The sequence below is a fragment of the Cyprinodon tularosa genome, unplaced genomic scaffold (assembly GCF_016077235.1).
Source record: "Cyprinodon tularosa strain WSP-4 unplaced genomic scaffold, ASM1607723v1 ctg68, whole genome shotgun sequence".
Classification (NCBI taxonomy): Eukaryota; Metazoa; Chordata; class Actinopteri; order Cyprinodontiformes; family Cyprinodontidae; genus Cyprinodon; species Cyprinodon tularosa.
In genome coordinates, this window is record NW_024039429.1 from 1,452,674 (window position 1) to 1,465,837 (window position 13,164).

At 39.0% G+C, this 13,164-nt stretch overlaps 1 protein-coding gene across 2 annotated transcripts in view; it reads left to right on the forward strand.

The window, feature by feature from the left end:
- fut8b (fucosyltransferase 8b (alpha (1,6) fucosyltransferase)) overlaps positions 1-13,164 on the forward strand; it is a 154,497-nt gene that overhangs the window by 85,351 nt on the left and 55,982 nt on the right. For both annotated transcript variants that reach the window (XM_038267620.1, XM_038267619.1), the window contains 2 exons: positions 6,207-6,325; positions 7,584-7,746. In XM_038267620.1, the coding sequence (XP_038123548.1) occupies positions 6,207-6,325; positions 7,584-7,746 (282 nt within the window). The remainder of the gene's footprint in view (positions 1-6,206; positions 6,326-7,583; positions 7,747-13,164) is intronic.

Consider the following 13,164-nt stretch of genomic DNA (forward strand, 5'->3'; position numbering starts at 1 on the left):
TTCTCCTGGCAACCGCCAAACCCAGACCCGTCCATCAGATTGCCAGATGGAGAAGCGCGATTCGTCACTCCAGAGAACGCGTCTCCACTGCTCTAGAGTCCAGTGGCGGCGTGCTTTACACCACCGCATCCGACGCTTTGCATTGCACTTGGTGATGTATGGCTTGGATGCAGCTGCTCGACCATGGAAACCCATTCCATGAAGCTCTCTGCGCACTGTTCTTGAGCTAATCTGAAGGCCACATGAAGTTTGGAGGTCTGTAGTGATTGACTCTGCAGAAAGTTGGCGACCTCTTCGCACTATGCGCTTCAGCATCCGCTGACCCCGCTCCGTCAGTTTACGTGGCCTACCACTTCGTGGCTGAGTTGCTGTCGTTCCCAAACACTTCCATTTTCTTATAATACAGCTGACAGTTGACTGTGGAATATTTAGGAGCGAGGAAATTTCACGACTGGATTTGTTGCACAGGTGGCATCCTATCACAGTTCCACGCTGGAATTCACTGAGCTCCTGAGAGCGACCCATTCTTTCACAAATGTTTGTAAAAACAGTCTGCATGCCTAGGTGCTTGAATTTATACACCTGTGGCCATGGAAGTGATTGGAACACCTGATTCCAATAATTTGGATGGGTGAGCAAATACTTTTGGCAATATAGTGTAGCTGTATTTATTGAAACGACTTTTGGAGGTGTTGCCATGAAAACAAATACTGGACAGAAATATTACTATTACTGGCGTGGACACACTGACAAAAAGATCTTAAGGTTCATCAAACTTAAAATAACAAAATAGGGATAATCAGTGCCGTTTACATGGCCTCAGTGGTCCTTTAAACCAATGAAACGAAAACATTGAAATGTATATTTCCCATTTTGCAAATGATGTGCGTCATATCAATTTCATTTTTACCTTCTTTGTTTTTAAAGCCAAAATACATCCAAGCATCTGACTTGAATCAGATGGAGCCGTGGGGCGAATTTTCATAGTGTCCTCCATGTTTTATTTCATATGACTCGTCGCAGTATCCCACGGCCGGACATGCTTGTGACACAAAGCAGCGGGCGTCAACACATCCGCAGCGACATCTGCTGGACTGGAAGTTGTATTCCGCTTGGTTTCGCTGATGTGCGCCAACCATTAATGTATTTTATTTGTTCTTTTATATATATATATATATATATAATCGATTCTTGGATTCAAGAATCGATGCAGTAGATCACAAAAATTAGAATCACGATGCATCGTCATGACGATTATTTTGCACACCCTTAATGGTGGGTGGCTATTGCTGGAGGACGATGCTAGAAGCAACTTGACGACCTCGGGTATGATTTGTTGCCAAAATGCCAAAGAGTGGCATAATTTTTTGGAGATTTGAAGGGGAACTAGTAATGCTGGCTTCATGTTAAAGCTGCAACCTCATCACACCCACATAAGGGTGGCTGTTTTCCAGTGATTCTTTCCACCACCTTTGGCGATGCAGCTGATCTTCACAGTGCAACCCAACACAGCACACTGCTACAAAAGGATATTTACATGCAGAAAAGATGAACAATCCATAATTTTAAGCCTTAGATTCATTACCTGGTGCTTAGAGATCAATATTCAATGCTTTACTCTTGACATAAGTCACAGATGTAGACAAGATTACACATTTAAATTCTTTGTAAATTGAGTGCTCATTACCTAAGAGAATTTGTGACCTTTTCGGAAGAGCAACACACATGGAATATACATAGAATTTTAATGGTTTACTATTACATCCGTTTAAATATACGCTATGCAAATACACACATACTTATTGCACATATGTCAGTGTTAGGAGATCAAGGGGAATAGTTAGTTTTCCAAACTACAGTTCAAATGCAAAACACCTCGCTATTCACATGTACATTTAAATATGGGATGTGCAGAGCCACACCGCATCAAATTAGATGTATATTGGTTTGTGGGGAGACCAAAGGAAGCCCTGAGAAATTCCATCAACAGTTAACATGCAAAGAACATCACAATGCACTCAGGCACGGATATATCTGTTTAAACACAGGCTAGTTGGTTCTCTGTATAAAGGCAAGGGGTGTCCATGTACCCTCCTTTCATCTAAACCTTAGAGAATGCTTTACATCTCCATACATATGTATGACTTTTTAGGTCAGCACATAAGTTTTCTTTTGAAGTCAGCCGAAGTGTATTAAGTCTTTCGAGAGGAATATAGGTGCAGCTTGCCGCTCGGGCCCCCACTGTTCAAACTTTGTCCTCAGGCTCTGATCACCTTGTGAAATCTGTGAACTCAGGGGGTAGAGGTGGGAGCCAGCGGTTTCAGCAGCTAAGCTAAGATGAAATATTTGAACCTTACGTGCTCTCCCCGTCTCCAGGACTCGTCTTCTTTGCCTCATTGCTGCACATATTTGTGTTTTGCTTCTCCTTTCTTCAAGTTTTCTTTTCATCTCCTACCTTTTCTGTGTTATTGTATGCAGATGGTGTTGATTACAGCTGTCTTGTCTGATTTCTCCTTTTATGACGTATGTTTATCCGTTAGTCATAATTCTGCTCAGTATTTTGATATGTTATATATCGACTTACCTTGTTCTGAATGACTTTTCAAAGACTGGTGCTATATAACAAGTCCACTGGCAATTTGTATTCTAGATAACTTATAAATATGATCTCACTAATTAGCCTTTCACTGGAAAAAATCTAAAGCTAGATACTGTAAGTCATTTATTCTTAAAATTAGTGCATTTGTTCTTGGACTGAGGAGATAAAAGAGACATTTTGTCAATGGAACATGACAATTATACACTTAAAATAAAAAAAAAACAATTGTATTGTCTTACCTCAAGTGCATGTTATCCAATTTCCTTATTTTAAGAATAAAAATACTAATTCCATTTGCAAACTATCTCATTTACATACTCAAATTAAGGGCAAATACACTTAATTTAACAAATTTTTGACTTATTTCTAGATCGTTTTTCAAGTGTTGCTGGTATGGCCTATTTCTCTTGCCTTGTTAAAGATGATATCAAGTTGTTTTACGTCAACATTTTAGCAGCACTTAAAACCCGAGACTTCCTTTCTGTACTGTGGTGTAACCAGCATTTTAAGGTGTGGCCTATGGAGAAAAAGTAGCTCAACAAGATAAAAAAGATAATAGAGCAGAGAAAATGTCACAGGATTTTATTTCAGTAATTGTCTGTAATATTCCTGGAAAGTAAAGCTGAATATTTTCCAGTGCTAGTTTATATGACGTATTTGTTAAACATTTTTTTAACATTTTACCTTTAGATGCTTTGAAGTAGAATACTCAGGTAGTAGAACCAGTTAGGAGAGTTTTTTGACAAGAGGGGCCACCGCTACTTTAAAGTCTCATCTCTGTGCCTGCAGGCTACTGATGTTCTTTACTGAAGGAGCAAATTGAATTTGCATGCCTTGATGATTCATTATGTCAAATGCACAGGGGTATTTGTACATACAATGCTGAAATAAACAGCCATTTTAATACCATGTTGGTGACACTTTTCTCCCCCTTGACTGACATTAACTTGATGCTCCAAGCATGTCAAAGTGCTCATTTGTGTTTTCAGTTGGTGTGTGTGGTAGTTCTTCACGCTTAACTGATGGAGCTGTAAAAATGCTAATTTGAATTTGCATTTATCAGAGAGATAATTCACTAAACACTTAAAATATGCAACAGTTTTGAAGACAAGTTTAAAAAATATGCAAATCAAAATGGTTTGTTACTGTACATTTGGTTAATTGAACTGAATGTCTGTCTAAACAAGCTTTCAGGCAGTAATGAAAAAGTGTTTTTCACATTTGTACATTTGGTTAAGTTGGTGTGTTCTTTTTTTTCGTTTTGTTTTTATTTTTTTGAATCCCAGATGTCTCAGTGAAATAACTGGAGTTTAATCCAGTCACCATTCTAAGAGAATTGGATCACTGTTTCTTTTTTTTTCTCTCATGGCATCTGTGACAAAACAATTTCTTCTATTTTTCTTAGTTTTACAAAAATGGGGCCACAGTGGCGTTGGATGTAGGAGTTTGCCCTGAAATCGAAGGATTGACGGTTTAAGCCCCGACTCCGACTTTCAGTGTCGTTGTGTCCTTGGGCAAGACACTTCACCTGCATCATCTACTGATGGTGGTCAGAGGGCCAGGTGGCGCCAGTGTACAGCAGCCCCGCTTCTGTCAGTAAGCCCCAGGGCAGCTGTGGCTACAATGTAGCTTGCCACCATCAGTGTGTGAGTGTGAATGGGTGAATGGATGTAGTGTAAAGCGCTTTGGTCAAGTCTCCTAACTTGAATAAAGGCGCTATATAAGTACATGCCATTTACCATTTTACCATTTAATGACAAAGGACCAGCCAAAATGCTGTTGGTCTCTTGGTATGACTAGGTCTTATCTTATCATGAAACGTACCATTTTATTTAACAAAGATTTCTTCAGTTGTAATGTAGTGCAGTGTTGCAAGTAGTTCCTTAATTTTACGACATTTGTATATAGATTTGTAAGTAAGTCCATACATGTGTATATTGTTCAACCCAGCCCAAACTTCGCCTTCGAGAACATAATCACTCATCACCATTTGTTAGACAGAAGAACATCTGTTGAACAATTGGCACACATCTGCTAAATTAGTTCTGAAACAATCAGATTAATCGTGATTAATCCATTATTGAAATAATCGTCAAATAATTTAGTAATCGATTAATCGTTAACTGGAGTATAGAGACTCTGAAATGTGCTTTATCTGACAGAGCAACCCACTTAGAGAAGTAATTATACCAAAATATGTAAACATTTTGTATTTAAGATAAAGAAACTTTTTCATCTTTCAATATACTCTATCCAGAACTCCTCAGTTGGAAAAGTTTTAGTTTCATAAAAATTCCTCTTTAAGGAACCTTTGGCTATCCAATTATTAATCGATTAATCTAAAAAATAATAAAAAAAATGAATCGATTTGCAAATTAATCGTTAGTTGCAGCCCTTTGCTAAATGTAGTTGGACAATATTTTTGGGGTGTTGTGTATTAGGGTTAGAGTGGGAGAAGTTTTTGGGGTACTGTGACGTTCTTTTCAGTGACATGCAAATCAATTTCAAGTCTTTTGTAATGCATTTCATATATATTTTTTTAATGAGGCATTTTGGAGTTTTCTAATGATATCTGTGACCAAAATGCAGAACTGCGGAACTCTTCTGCTCATTCCCCTAGCTCGCACTTGTACTTTACCTTACGTGGAGTTATAGTTGTTGTCTGAGTTTGGCTGGATGCCAGTCGCTTCTAAGTATTCACAAAATCCATCTTGAATACAACTCTTGGATTATTTGCTAGGTTGCACCCATTTAACATGGACGCTCTTGACGTGACATTCACAGAACAGTCCATTCAGGAAAATAGGCCACAGGCTTATAGATGCATTGGAGCTACTGTACTAAGATGTCAGTCTGCCCATCAAGCCATGTCTTAGTCATTTTAAATATATTTTAAGTAAAATCAGTAAAAATCAAGTGCTTATTTGGTATTCAATTCCAAACCAAATGTTACTCTTGATTTATAACTGCCTTTTATATTTCCCTCTTATTTTACCAAATCATAGCATTTCCCTGTAATTTTCCATTCAGTTCACAGGATATTCCGCAATGCTCAGGACATACCTCTTGGAGAAATTTTGAAGATGATTATAGTTTGAATCCAACAACGCAGATGTATTTGGTTTGTATTCCAAGCACAAACTTGTGCTCAAAATTAATACACCATGGCACAACTCTGGGGTCCACACTCTGGCATTTTAGCAAATTACATTTGTAGAAGTTTCGGTGGTGAGCACTGTGAGATGCACGCCTCCTCAGCTAAGTTTCCTCAGCAACTTTTAAATTGAAAGATGAGACCAGAGTCACCCAAGCAAGAGACGGCTGGAATCAGAGGAACCACAGGATATTGTTACCGCTTCGCCAACCTCCTGAGTCACAACTGACAATTAGAAGAAAGTTTTTTGACTAAAATAGTCTGCGAGTGGATGCCTTGTAGAAATTCTCCAGTTTCCTTGGGAATAACTGAGAAGTCATATAAACATTTTATTTTGTTTTTCCATCACTGTATGGTATCATATTCAAGGTTTTTTTGCTCTTTGACCTATTTCTGTCCCATTTTCCTGCTATTAGTTAACCAATCCATCCAATGTCTTTTTATGCCTTCTAGGATACCAGAGGGTCAGGCAGAAGCTGGGTCATTGGCAGCAGGAAGGCTCCGCTCCTTGGAGGACCAGCTAACCAGAGCCAAACAGAAGATTCACAGCTTTCAGAAACTCACTGGAGATGGTAATTAGCAGGGTCCTTTAGAATAAGCAACTAGATATGAATATTTGATAAGATGAAACACAATGGGGAATGGAATGCTATTTATTTCAGATTATTCCTTTATCAGATGGCATCGATTTTTTTACCCATCTATCCATCCATCAACCCAAACGCCCACCCATCCATCCATCCATCCATCCATCCATCCATCCATCAACCCAAACGCCCACCCATCCATCCATCCATCCATCCATCCATCAACCCAAACGCCCACCCATCCATCTATCCATCCATCAACCCAAACGCCCACCCATCCATCCATCCATCCATCCATCCATCCATCCATCCATCCATCCATCCATCCATCCATCCAATCAGCAGCTTGTGTGAGCTATTTTGCCTGCAGGGATGATGTCAGTCCAGGCCAGCGTTAAACCTGATGCAACCTGGTGATGATGATAGCCAAGCAACATCCTCAATGGGGCAGGGTATTATGAGTATGCTTGCTACTCTAAGCAGTGGTCAAAGGGGCAGGAAAGCTGTCAGGTGAATGGGGAAAATGTGTGAATGAAGTGGGAGCATTCTGAATCCCACCACTGCTGAAATGAGAGACTGAGAGAGAAGAAAAGAGGCTGGGAGAAAATAAAAAAGGACATGTGAGCATAGAGGGCAGTGGAGGGTCAGCTTTTCCATCTTGCTGCACGGGGGGAAAGAAAGCTAAAAATACCCTAAAGCTTTTTTCCACAGGCAAGTGGCAAAAGTGAAGAGAGTATCTGAGATAGGAAGTAAAAAAAAAAGAAAATGCTTCACAGTCATCATCAGCACCACCACCTCCGACTCCTCCTGCTTGAGGCTGTTCTTCTCTTCGCTCTGTTCTCTTCTATTCTGTTTCTCTCAACAGAAACCAGAACAGGCTTGTGCGGTGTGTTCGCCTTGGATGCTCCACATTGTTTGGGTTCGAAAGGGGTATAACATTTCTGTGTGTGAAAAAACATGAGAGAAATGATGCACAAAAGCAGTGATCAAGTGTTTTCTAATGAGGTCAAAGTAACTCCCTAGGACAGAGTTCAAAAGAAGAAAAAATGTATGAATCCAACTGAACGTTTTATAGCGAGAGGCTATTTATGCACAATATTCGGAATCCCTTCAAAAAAACACATTTAATTTCTTCAGGGTGTCTTCCTTTGAGTCTGCATTATTATTTCATTGCCTTAGATCTTACATACCTCTTGAAAGTGTTTTAATATTCTATTATTCTCTGATGCCTCCTTTCTTATAGGCCCTGGCCCAACTCAGGAGGAGCTGCGCAGGAAGGTTGAGAATGGCGTCAAGGAGTTCTGGTACTTTGTACGCAGCGAGGTGAAGAAACTGTCCAATGTGGAGCCTAGTGAGAGGCAGAAATATGCTGACACACTCCTGCAGGATCTGGGAAATCAGGAGAGGTGAGCCCATGAAGCAGCATCTGAGTTAGGGAAGTTTAAGACTTCTCTGCTCCTTCTATTTTACTAAGCTGACCTCTAAAGTCCCATATAGTTAGATTAAGGATGACTAATGCTTTTGGATTTCAATGGTTGATTTGTTTTAGTCTTTTACCATTGAAAAGACTAAAAACAGAGATAAGACAATCAAAATAGGCCAATGGTATATTAGGGGCAGCTGCAGAAATCCAAGCCTCATGTATAAAAATCTTTAAACATGACCAGTATATAAAATCCACAAATTCTTTTTTGAAGGAAAGGAAAAAGTAAAAGTGTTGGCTAAGCAGGCATCCCCAAACTCGTTCCTCAAGGCCCCCTGTCCTGCAGGTTTTAGAGGTTTCCTTGCTCCAGCACAGCTGATTTTAATTGAAAGCTGATTAACAGGCTTTTGGTCTACTGCAATCATTATAACCAGCCGTGCTGAAGCAGAGAAACCTCTAAAACATGCAGGACAGGGGGCCTTGAGGACCGAGTTTGGGGATGCCTGGGCTAAGGTATTATTGTTTTAAAATCAAACAGATTACTCCAGAATCACTCCAGCCACACCGTGGAACAGGGTAGTGGCAGCATTATGATGTTGGGAGGCTTTTCTTCAGGTGGAATGGGGATCTCTTCCGTCATCATAAGATTGATTGACTGATAAAAGATTGATAAATAGTGAATACAAAGCAGTACAGGAAGAAGACTGGTTTGATATACAAAAATAAATAAATAGACAAGAGAAGAGGACTTAACCTCCACCACAAATACAAAACTAGATGTAAAGCTAACGATCTTGGCCAAAGCTTGATAATAATTGTTAACAGTCGACCTTGACCCAGTCCGATTGGGCTGGAGCTATCTGGCAAAAAGAATGGCTTACAACAGTGGTCTCCAACCCTGGTCCTCAAGATCTACTGTCCTACAGATTTTAGATGCATCCCTGCTTCAACACAGCTGAATCAAATGAATGGCTTGAAAAGGTAATCAATCATTTGATTCAGCTGTGTTGAAGCAGGGATGCATCTAAAATCTGTAGGACAGTAGATCTTGAGGACCAGGGTTGGAGACCACTGGCTTACAACAAACTGATAGAGGCATATGCTAAAGGATTCCTTTCAGTTTTCACCCAAGGGGGATTAAAATGAATGCATTCCTAGTTGCACTATTCTGTGTTGTCTAATCCCAATATAATACAGAAAATATCTAGAATATGTCTTTTTATAAACCAAATTCAGGCTTTCCATAGGTATTTTTTGTCATTAACATATTAAGTAACTTTTTATAAGTTGATTTCATGACTACACAATATTTTGTAGCCCTTGGTGAATAAGCAAGTATGCCTACTTCATTGGGTTTCACAGAAAAAGGGACTCAGTTGTACCAGTAGAGCCAATATGGAGATAAGTTCATGTTCTAAAACATAAACACTAAACAATTGGTAATCATTTGATGTAAACATCAGAGTATGACAGCTACTTGGTCTAATTATGGCCAAAGGTAAAAAAGTCATTATGAGAAAAGGTTTTAAAGGTTGAACCACTAACTAGAAATGTAATATTTAGGTAGAAGGACAGTCTCATAGGCAGCAGATGCTTCGGCTTTAGCATTTTCCAAAATGCTAAAGCTCATATTGTAGGAAGCACAGATGAGAAAGGAGGCATACATCACAACTGATGTCATTGTTGCATTATTCACCTTCATTATCACCACCTTAATATACAATATGCATTACTAAAGACTACCTGAATAAAGCCTGCTTTTTCATAGAAGCTATAGATTATTTATACTTATCAGTAGTTTTATTTGATACCTTGTTTTCCTCCTGCAGATAAGTAAGCTGTTACCAGATGGTTGTAGTTTTGCACTGATTTTAAAACAAAACCTTATAACAGAAACATTTTCCCTAAAAAAACAAATAAAAACTAAACAATAGCATTTTGAACAATAGTTAGGAGAGTTTTTTGTTTATTTTAACCCCTTGAATGCAAATAGGTAACAATCCTTTTGTATTGCATACACAGCCAAGATAAGATGTGCTTTTCCCAAGTGTCGGTTATAACACATTCAGTGTGGACCTAGGAACCTTTGGACTGCTCCAGTTTCTGTTACAACTGTATGTTTTATATAGAGAGAGATTTTTATACATATTGTACAGGCTAGTTAAACACAATAAACCAAAACATTTTCTTTTGTAATGAAAATAATCATTAACCAAAGGTACATTACTTCCTCTCTCAGAGTTTGACCTGGATTCTTGCTGCTCAATGACCGTAAAGTAGCACATGCTCCTTTCAGAGTAACAAAGGGCAAACATCCTGAACACACCCTTCTAGTCACCTGGAATCAGCTGCACGAGGAAATATAGGTGTCCCATTCCTAGATGTAATCCGCCTGGGACAGTTTACAGGACCTATCGTCTCAGGCCTCGCTGCCTAAGTAGCTTTCCAAAAAGAGATTAACTACTACATGTAGACAGATTAACTGATATAGCCACACACCCTTTTGCATTTCCTCTTTCGGTGATTAACTTCAATGTGGCTTAGATATAGACAAGGTAGGCATGACAAATAGAGATGAGAGAGCAAAAAGCAATAAAAAAGAACAAATGGCAACTCCTTCTTTTAAATTCTGCTCATGACGGGGCATGCTTGGTGGGAGGCTGAGCACCGTCTTTGCCTTTAGAGTTTTTCCATGAAATATAGAAATGGAGCTCTTAAATTGAGGTATGAAAGGATCTTCCCGCTATTTCCAGTGGAAGCAGTTTTTGTAATGCGAGGCGTTTTTAGTCTTATTCGTCCTAAAGGGTATAAAAATAATGTTGATGTTTACAGAGAACTGCCAGAAAGCCAATAACAACTGTAAATCTCATAGAAGTAATGCAGAGCAATTCAGTGCAAACAGAGATACTTTAGCCGTACAGTAAATAGTGCCCTGATTGTAGGTGGTAATTAGAGAAAGTCTTGGTATCTATGGGGTGTAATGCTCTGTGAATATAAGAAATTTAATAAGAGTAGGAGCTAAACTCCTCTAAGGAAGAATTCATTTTGTATCTGAAACAATAAGCATCAAATGGTTTATAAGAAACCAACCTCATACTGACCCCTAACATCTTCTTCCAGCTCAGAATGCCTCATATTTTACCATGGGCAGCAACAAACCTTCATGTATTCTAATGAAGGTCTAACTCTGACACTAATGGAAGAAGATATCTGGTTTTCAACACTTTTCTACAGTGAAAGTCTGAAAGGATTGTTTATTATTCGTATTCAGCCTCCTCTATCCGACTGACTGTGCCAAACGCTAAAACTCTACAGACTTAAAACCTCATGCTTACTGACACCTTGCCTACTGTCTGAATAAGCTAGAGCAGTTTTGATCTATTACCATTCATTGGTGGAGAAGTACAAAACTTATAGAGCGATGCCTCAAATAGTTTGAGCTATTTCTGCTTGATTTCTTTCCACTCCCAATCAACACTATTTTCTGTTGATCTACCATTAAAAGTGCATTTAAATTTATGTTGAAAATGTGACATAACTAGGCATTCACGATATTGGGATTTTGGCCGATATCCGATATGCCGATATTTTAAAACTCATGTAGCCGATAACCGATATCGATACTGATGTTAAAGCTGGACAAAAATAAGTAGTCATTGAAAATAGCAGTTTTGTTATCCATTTCTGACACTTTCAAAAATAATATACTCAAATATATTTTCATATGCTGATATCAAGTTGATTTTTAAAAACGCGGTATCGATCTATTTTACTTTCAAAATCTCGTGAAATTTCATCGTTCTGTTACAAACTCTCGTGATATTTTGCAAATTCTTGTGAGATTTTGTTAGTAAAATAGATCGATACCGCGTCAATATATCAACATATAAAAATATGGCAACATTTCGTGAATTTTCGGGTGATTTGTTAGTATAACGATGACATATAGCAATATCTCATTAGTAAAAGAGATTGATATGGTGTTTTTAAATGGCAATATATCAGCATACGAAGATATTGTGATATTTTAATGTATCAATATTTTTTCCCTCGTCTTTAGAAGTTTTTAAGTCTGTAAAAAAAGTTTTTGAGGAAGAAGAAGAAGAAGTACCGGTAGTATATATATATATATATATATATATTTTTTTTTTTAGACTTTAGAAACTCAGAAGCTGATCAAATATCGGGTTAAATATCGGTGGGGTGGCCGATGTCCGATATTCAGTTTTAAGGCCGATACAGGCCGATACCGATAGGGGTCCGATTATATTGTGCATCCCTAGACATAATGGTAGGAGTGTTAGTACTGATGCAGGGAACTGTATGTTATCCCGGACATCAGTTATTAGAAAAGTTGGTTCAGTTTATTTTAAGCCTCTGTTCGATTTCAAGAAAGCGCCTTTTGTCCTACTCTGTGTCTTTGCCCAGTTTCCCTTACATGACCCATTTATTCTCCTGCTGTAATTTCAACCTAAATCACTGTCTGGTCCTAACAGTGCAGCAGCATCTGTGCAGAGAAATGCAGCTAAGCTTTGGCGTTGAACCATTCGAGTTCTTGGAATGTGCTGGTGAAGATTCTCAGTCAGGTCATAGTCATTCAAAAAAAAAATAAAATAAAATAAAAACAATCCACTGGGCTTTGTACTTTAAGCCGTTTCGCTTCCCATCCAGGAAGCTTTTTCAATTCAAAATGTCTGGAATAGTGTTGAGTTTGAGGTTTTATACAGTTTTTTTTTTTTTACATAGGAGTGCTACAAATGTTTAGTTGGCACACACAAAGAAGGCTGCAGGACTTGAATCCTGCAGCCAGATCCCACAGGGCCTGTTCACTGATTCCTCGTTGCTCCATTTTGTGGCCAGCCAGGTGCGCTCCACACCGCAATGGGGGTTGTGATGGCTCCCCTGTGTGGGAAAAAAAATTAGACCCAGTCAACCACCCCCAACACACACACACACACAAGCAAGCCTGCTGCTTTAGAACATTCCGGGTGACGATACTGTGTAAGTTGGCATAGAAAGGTACTATTCACAACACTGCACTGTTTAAATGAGACGGTGCGTTCATCTGCTTGCTCTGTGTCTGTTTGTACGGGCTACTGAATACATGTATAAGACGTTTCACTCGCACAGGATGTGACTGATTTGGGTCGAGAAGTGAGTAATAAGTTAAGCTTGCATAAGTGTGTCTGAGTGTGTGATGCGTTTGCCCTTAGCTGCATATATCAGAAATCTCGAGCATGTTTGAGAGTGGATGGTCACGACGTTAGGCAGTGTGTGACATGCACTGGGATTTGCTGTCAGTGGGATGTAGATGGCACACTTAATCCAAAATACAGCTCAAGAGTCAGGAAGATGCTGTTGTTGTCAATCAGCATTATAGATGCAGAAGGTTGTCTATGAA